General features: G+C 56.4%; 1 protein-coding gene across 1 annotated transcript in view; it reads left to right on the top strand.

Moving 5' to 3' along the window:
• RAB11FIP4 (RAB11 family interacting protein 4 (class II)) overlaps nt 1–8,148 on the top strand; it is an 85,882-nt gene that overhangs the window by 4,099 nt on the left and 73,635 nt on the right. The window contains exon 3 of the mRNA XM_006764066.1: nt 677–765. Within this exon, the coding sequence (XP_006764129.1) occupies nt 677–765 (89 nt within the window). The remainder of the gene's footprint in view (nt 1–676; nt 766–8,148) is intronic.

Genomic DNA, 8,148 nt, shown 5'->3' with positions numbered 1-8,148 from the left:
AGAGGCGAGGGGCAAAGGGAGTGAGCTGAGAAGTGGAGGGGACTGCACACAGCAGGTAAAGGATTCTGAGTGGACTTGTTTGAACCGTGGGTCCACCACCATGTGCCCATGCTAGGCACTTTGCAGGTTTGACCTTCTTTGTCTGATATGATTTGGGGTCATTTGCTCAGGGACCGAGGGGGGAGGCCACCTGTGTAACTGAGTCGGCAGGAGGTGGAGCCATCGTGAGGGGGGCCCTCTCCGAGACGCCTGGAGTTTGCAGGCCTGCAGAGGCCTCGGCCTCAGGGTACTGTGTGCTTTTGGAGTCCCTGCAAGTCAGGCAGGCAGTACTGTCTTGCACCCCTTCCTCCAGGAAGGACTCCTTGCTTCCCGTTGCCCCCGGCTTGCTTTCCGCATTTGGGAGTCTCCGCTCCGCGTATTCCCTGTCAGTGTTGGTCCCAGTGAAAGCACCTCTGGAGGGTGAGGACCTGTCCCAGCTCCCTCCACAGGGCCCTGGGCTGTCTTCTCCACAGCCTGGGGGTCCCAGCTCCGCCTTCGAATGAGCCGCTGGTCTGCTGGAAACGCAGGCTCTCTGCCTTCCCGCGGCCCTCCCCCGGAGGCCTGTTCATCAGAAGTAAAGCTGCCATGCCAGGCTGAGGCTCTGACCCCCACTGTCTGTCTGTCTGTCCGTCCACAGGCTGTGAGGAGCTGCTGAAGGACGTGCTGTCCATGGAGAATGTAGGGACGCTGCCTTGCGCCCCGGAGATCCCAGACTGTGTGGAGCAGGTAAGAGCGGGCGGCCTCGGGCCCACCTCGCTCGGGAGCAATGGTGGCACCTCTGCAGCCCACCTGGCCCACCGGCCCTTCTGGGTCTTCTTGCCTTGGCTTCACCTCTTCAATGTCTGGGGGGCCCAGAGCCTCCTTTGAGGACCCTTAGGCTTCAAAACAAGAAATAGGTTTTGGAAGCAGAGCCAAGAAGCCCCATGGGAAGCTACAGCAGAGAAGGTAGGGGCTGGCGTCCTCACAGAACACCCTGACTCCCCTCTGCACCAGGGAGGAACTGCGCCCAGAGAGGGACAGTGACAGGCCCGGGGTTATCAGCAGGCAGGACGGCAATTGTTTTCTTTTCTCCTGTGCATAACCCCCTGAGCCAACAGACCCCTATATGTTGTTTTTTTCCCAAAAACAGCAGCCACCAGCTCCCCGATTCTCCGACACAACTGGGCGTCCAGCAACTCAATTCAGTTCTGACACTATCTACCCAGAGTTACAGACCCAGGGTCAGGGCTCAGCCCCACTTGGGGGCAGCCACACACGGGGCACCCAGGCTGCCTGTTCCCCTGCTGCTGCCTGCAGATGCAGGTTCACAGGTCCCTAGAACAACGGACAGATGCCGGGAAGCACGGCATCTCTGTCGAGTGAACTCAAGAAGAGTCAGGAGGCTTTGGCACGAGTGACAAAGATTTTTTTCAAGGGGCTTTAGGGTTTGCAAACTGGAAATAGCGACGAGGCCATGCCCAGAAGTGTTGTGAGGAAGAAAGGAGAGCGGAGAGTCCGTATAGTAAAGATTGCCTTCTTGACAAGAACCGTTTTTCAGGCCTTGCCTCTGCCTTGGCCCGAGATGGGATCCCCTAGATACGGCATGTCAGGCGGTCTGGATGCGGGAACATTCCTTCCGTAGTCCTTCGCGGACAGTCAGAGGCTTATCTGGAAGGCTGATGCATGTCCAGGCAGTGAGGCAGGACTGGAAAGTTCAAAAGTTTACGTTCCCAGGCCGGTTCAAACAAGAACAGAAGCGTTGCCTCAGGTCTCAGTCTACAGTGGGGCCTTGACTTACGAGTTTAATCCGTTCCATGACGGAGCTCGTAACTCAAATTACTCATATGTCAAATCTTAAAGTGAACGAGTGAGACACGTGCTGCTGGGCTGATGTTGTGGCGTTCACTGTGACGTTAACTGCGCCGACTAGCGGTGGGGTATCTGAAGCTGGCTCGTGCCTTCCCTGTACAGCGTGCTCACCAGCCTGGGAGCTCTGCGAATCTTGAATCTCGTTGTACAGGAAGAGTTTTTATAACCCAATCTCCGGCAAGAGGGTTGCCTGTTCTTAAGGCAGATTGTTTTTCCAGAATACAAAATCTGTAAGTGACAGAAAAGCAAAGATCATGTCAGTCAAATTTCAGCAACCCCAGGACTTCCCTCATTTCCTCTCTCAGGACTTTGCACGCGAATAGGTTTTCGTTCCTTTTGGTATAAGCTCCTTCTGCGTGAGCTCTTTTCTGCCCTCCGTGTGGGTCTGGCCCTCCAGGTGGCCAGAGCTCAGCGAGATGGCAATTGATTGCCAGACACAGTGGGCAGCCTTGTTTGTGAGCACCCAGTAGGACAGCCTGGCTGATCTGGGCTCTGTTCCTCACCATGGGCTCCCGTGTGCTGGCAGGGGGTGGGGTGGGCGGGACGATTCAAAGGTCAGCCTGCTGGTCCAGTGGGAGCCTGTGGTGGTGGATCCTGACGGCCTAGAGGCCCCAGGCCCCGTGATGTGAATGATGTGAATGAATCCCCTTCTGCCTCAGGCTCCTGTTACGTTGGTCTCTGGGCTCCATTTGGCTAAAGGCCAGGACGGGGAGACCACAGCTGCTCCTATGTGTGGGGAGCGGAGGGGGCCCGGCCTGGGACAGGTCCTAATCCTGTACGCCCGGCCTTCAGGGCCCTGCTGTGTCCCAGCTGTCCCCTAGGGGTCAGCTTAAGACTGATGACAGCCGGGGTCACTACTTTGCCTTCCCAGGAGCCACTGGGGAACGGAAATGTGAGGAGTGGTTTGGGGAGTGTGCAGGGATGACAGATGATGGGACAGCAGCAGCCCCCCACCCCGCCCCTCCCGCCCCCAGATGGGGCAGGGGACCTCCGATGTCACCACTGGATGAGGGTCCTAGATAAAATAGGGAAATGCTTTTGTGTTGGCTGGTGGTAAACAGTGGCAAACCGGGCATCCAGAGGGCACCCTGCCCCACTCAGCCCTGTCCCTGCCCTGTGAGCCCCTACGGGGACGCAGGGGGCTATACAGCAGGGGCTCTCAGCCTGCTGTCCAGACTTGCAGGTCAATACGAGTCCACCCAAAGCAGGTGGCACCTGTGACGTGCCAGTTCTTGAACTTCCTGGATGCCACCCTCCCTGCCTGTGTCCCGGAGCCTGTGGGGCCCTGGTACAAAGCGCCTCCCTGAGGGCTTGGTGAACCCATCGGTGGGCAGGTTTTCGATGCAGGGACTTGGGGTGTGGTCAGAGGGGTGCTGGGTGTCTCTGGCGTCCATGGATGGGTGTCCTGAGCCGTAGGTGCCAGGAAACGCCCTGGGAGTCCCTCTGAGGCTGGCCTGCTCAGCGGCTGCCCACTGGCCTTTTCCGCAGCCCCAACCCACATGGAGCGAGGGCGTGGGCAGGTGTGGACAGCCACCCCCAGGCTTCGAAGGCGAGGCGGCGGTGAGGGGAAACCTGCCCGACCCGTGCTGTCAGGTCCTGGGCACTTGGTCGTTCTCCGCGTTTGCTGATCAGTGGGGACCCCGTAAAACAAACAAGGCCGCCCGGCTGGTGTGGCTCAGTGGTTGAGTGTCGACCTATGAACCAGGAGGTCAAGGTTCCATTTCTGGGTCAGGGCACATGCCCAGGTTGTGGGCTCGATCCCCAGTGGAGGGCATGCAGGAAGCAGCCGACCAGTGACTCTCTCTCCTCATAGATGTTTCTATCTCTCTCTCCTGTCCCTTCTTCTCTGAAATCAATAAAAATATATTTTTTAGAAAAACAACAAAACAGCCCTAGCCAGTTTGGCTCAGTGGCTAGAGCATTGGCCTGCAGACTGAAGGGTCCCGGGTTGGATTCTGGTCATGGACACGTGCCTCAGTTGCAGGCTTCTCCCCGGCTGGGCCCTGGTTCAGGGTACGTGCAGGAACCGTGCAGGAGGCAAACGATCGATGTGTTTCTCTCACATCGGTATTTCCTTCTGTCTTTTCCTCTCTCTTCCACTTTCTCTAAAAATCAATGGGAAAATATCCTCGGGTGAGGAGTAACAACAACAAAACAAACGGAGAGGGCCAGACCACCTGCTCCGCCTGTGTAACCGCCATCTCAGCAAACGCCCGGGTTGGATTCTGGTCATGGACACGTGCCTCAGTTGCAGGCTTCTCCCCGGCTGGGCCCTGGTTCAGGGTACGTGCAGGAACCGTGCAGGAGGCAAACGATCGATGTGTTTCTCTCACATCGGTATTTCCTTCTGTCTTTTCCTCTCTCTTCCACTTTCTCTAAAAATCAATGGGAAAATATCCTCGGGTGAGGAGGAACAACAACAAAGCAAACGGAGAGGGCCAGACCACCTGCCCCGCCTCTGTAACCGCCATCTCAGCAAATGGTGTCACCACCCATCCAGCCCCCAAGCCAGAAAGCCATCCTTGACCCCCACAGCCAGCCTGACTCCCCTGGGACCCACCCCTTCCTCCCGCTCCCACTGCCACCTACTGGCTGTCTGTCTTCGTCACCCCGCCTTCCTCTCTCCAGACCCACAGCCCACAGTTGCCTTAGGATCTTCCTAAGGAGCTGCCCCCAGGATGTCACCACCCCTTCTGTGGCCCCTCATCACCCATGGGATAAAATCCATCTTCGGCTCCTACCCATTTCTCACAGAACATCGCACACCCTGGAATTGGTAGCAACCATCTGCTTCTCGTTTTTTTGAAAAAGCTACATTCTCTCTTGCCTCTGAGACTTTGAACAAGTTGTCTTTCTCCTGGATTGTCCTCCACCCACTGTCGCTGGGCAAACTTCTGCTCACCATTTAAATCTTACATAGGTACCTCTTCCTCCAGGAAGCCTGCCTTGGTTTCCTCTGTCCCAACCTGCCCTCCAGCCTGGAGGAGGACCTGTGCTGAGTTTCTGGGGGGCCCTGTGCCCTTTATCAGTGTCTTACCTCACCCTCCAGAATGGCTCTCCTTTTCATAGGGCCCCCAAGGCGTCCTCTGGGGAGAGTGGTTTGGCATTTCAGGGGCCTGGCCTGAGGCGTCCGTCCCTGTGGAGCCTGGCTGCCGGGATGCGCAGGCTCAGGGAGGGAGCATTCCTGGGGTCCAGTGAGCCATGGCTCTGCTCTTCCAGAGAGAGGCCCCGCAATGCCCACAGGGGCTCAGGTCACAGGGCCAGGGCGCTCCTGTGTCAGAGCCTGAACGGGAATCTCAGTGCGGGTTCCTCATCTGAGAGCCAGGCTCCGGCTGCAGGAGGGCCAGGAATGCAGAGCGGGTCACACTGACGCAATAGAGACCTAGCAAATTAACTTCCCTCCGACTTTTTATTTAAATCCACTTTCCCGAAAGTTGTAAGAGAAGTACAGTGAAGACCCATATACCCGGCACCCTAGATTCACCCATTGTCAGCATGTTGTTACTTTCTTTCTCTGCAAATGTGTGTGTGTTTACTTTTTTTCTTTCTTTTTTTTTGGGGGGGGGGGCTGGCTCATTTGAAAGTTAGCTGCAAACATTCTGACACTTTATTCTTTTATAAAAAAACATTTTTATTGATTTTAGAGCGGAAGGGAGAAGGGGAGAGAGACAGAAACATCAGTGGTGAGAGAGAATCATTGCTTGGTTGCCTCCTACACGCCCCCTACTGGCGACTGAGCCTGCAATCCAGGCATGTGCCCTGACCGGAAATCAAACCATGACCTCCTGGTTCATAGGTCAATACTCAACCATTGAGCCACACCAGCTGGGCATGACTCTTTATTCTTAAATACTTGTCCCATTCCTAAGGGCAAGAATACCCTCCTGATACCGTTATAATAATCTGGACAAAACCACAATATGGTTATCATTTGTGGAAAATTTAACATTGACTCAATATATTATCTATAATAATAAAAGTGTAATATGTAAATTAACCGAACTGCCAAACAGCAGAACAACCGTCCGGATGACCACACTATGACATGCACTGACACCAGGCCAGCCAAGGCGGGTGCAATGTGATTGGTTGGGGGCCCCGCCATCCCCCCTGAAACACCCCACAGAGGGAGGCCCAGGCCACCGGCCAGTGGGGCGATCGATAGGGGGGCTCCATGATTGATCACCCCAAAGAGGGAGGCCCAGGCCACCAGCCAGTGGGCTGCAGCAGGTGGGCGGGGCGATTGATCACAGGGCTCCCGGACTGTGAGAGGGCACAGGTCAGGCTGACGGACCCACCCTCTTCCCCCATGTGAGTGCATGAATTTTGTGCACTGAGCCTTTAGTCTAATATAAGCTCCATATGCAAGTTTTCCAATATTTTTATAGCTTTTTTTAAAATCTCGGATCCAATGCAGGGTCACATACTACATACATTTATTGTCATGTCTCAGCCCCCCACCCCCCCGTTTTTTTTTTCATCCTTAATGGCATTGGCATTTTTTATTAATTCAAGCCAGTTGCTTCAGAGAATGCCCTCAGTTTGGATTTGTTTGTATGGATTGCCTCAGAGCCCCCAGCGGCAAAGCAGCCAGCAAACAGGATGTGAAGTTGCTCGGGCATCACCATGGGCAGAAGGGCTTGTCTCTGTGGGGCAGAGTGTCCACTCCTTGGCACCTGACCCCAGAAGGGGGAGGAGGCAGCAGGTCTTGGTCCTTGCTGCCTCTGAGAACGTGCTGTGGGCTGCGTGAATGTCTGGTCAACCCTGGCACCTGGGTAGCAGCCTGAGGAGACGTGAGTCCTTGCTCCATAACTGTGGCCACATCATCCTCTCAAATCTTTGCACAGCTGCCCTCCCATCCTTCAAGTTTCAGCACAAATGTCTCCTCCTCAGAGAAGCCCTCCCTGACCACCCATCTCAGGCACCCCTCCATTCCCCATCCCCATCTCTGTCATAACACCCGGCACATTTCCTTCAGAGCATGCACAGTCTCAGTCATCTGGGTGTGTCTCGTCTGCCCCCCATGGCCCCCACTAGCCTGTAGCTCTGTGGTTCAGGGACTTGGCCTGCCTCTGTCATGGCTGTGCCCTCCGCTCCCAGCACAGGGCCTGGCATGGAGACACTGTGGGTACATATTTGCTGCACAGCAGATGGGTGCATCTCAGATGTGGAGACCTGCTCTGCAGGGAGGGATGGGGAGCTGGGGGTCTCCCCCAAAAGGCTATAAACACCACACTCTGGGCCTTCGAAAGGAGCTGGAAGGGAGGTGACCGGTTGCTCTGACCACCAGCTCCTGTGCGTCTGAATCCTTCCGGGGCTGACCCCAATGCAGACGCTGACTCAGCAGGTCTAGGGTCAGGGCGTCTCCTGCAGGCTCCCCAGTGGTGACCCTGCTGGTCCGGGCCCACACGCAGAGCTCTCAGTGACTGTGGGTCCTGCCCCAGCGCTCCCCACAAACGCCACGGGAAGAACTAGAGGGTCCCTCCCTCCGTGGCCTCCTCCTCCTCCTCCCCCTCCTCCTGCCCTCCCCTCACCCGCAAGTGTTGTTTCTAGGGGTGACTGTCACCTCCCCATGTGCGAGGCCTGCTGGGTTTGTCTCCACATTCCGGCTGCGGTGACAGACAGCACAGATCTCTGCCAGAAGCTGCGCTCAGCCGCTTGCTCAGCGTCTGCTGCGTTCCCTCCGCGCTCCTCTCCTCTCGTTAAGGCCGACTCCTTGGGACGCTGTGTCTGCAGCCTCAGGCCCAGCTGCCCCCAGTGCAGGACGGGGCAGCTGACGGGCTGGAACTGCCGCTGCCATCCAAACCTGGAGGCTGAGGGCTTTCCAAGCTTTGGATTAGGGAGGAGGCACGTATAGCGTGCCTGCCCGGCCCTCAAGGCAAAGGGTTCATTTAAACATGGGGAGAGCATGAGCCTTGGGGCCTGTGGGTCCAGGGTTTGAATCCTGACCCTGCCGGTGGTCGGTGTGGCCACCTTTTGCCAATTACCTAGCCTCTCTGAGCCTCACTTTCTCCCCCTGCTAAATGGAGTTGTAACTGGAGTCTTCTCGGGGTGATTGCAGAAGAGAGGAGGCATGGAAAGCATCCCGTGCGGTGCCTGGAGAATGCTGGAATCTCTCAGGTCACAATGCATCGGGGTGGACATACCACGTAGATGGAGCGAATACCTTTTGCCCCCGAGTTGCCTTCCATACCTGCATCCTGTGACCCACCTGCTGCTCCTGCACAACCAGGAAACCCAGCCCCTGCACATTCCCAGGAA

This window comes from Myotis davidii, unplaced genomic scaffold (assembly GCF_000327345.1).
Source record: "Myotis davidii unplaced genomic scaffold, ASM32734v1 scaffold699, whole genome shotgun sequence".
Lineage (NCBI taxonomy): Eukaryota > Metazoa > Chordata > Mammalia > Chiroptera > Vespertilionidae > Myotis > Myotis davidii.
The sequence above is the reverse complement of the archived record's forward strand: the minus strand, read 5'-3'. Positions and strand labels throughout refer to the sequence as shown.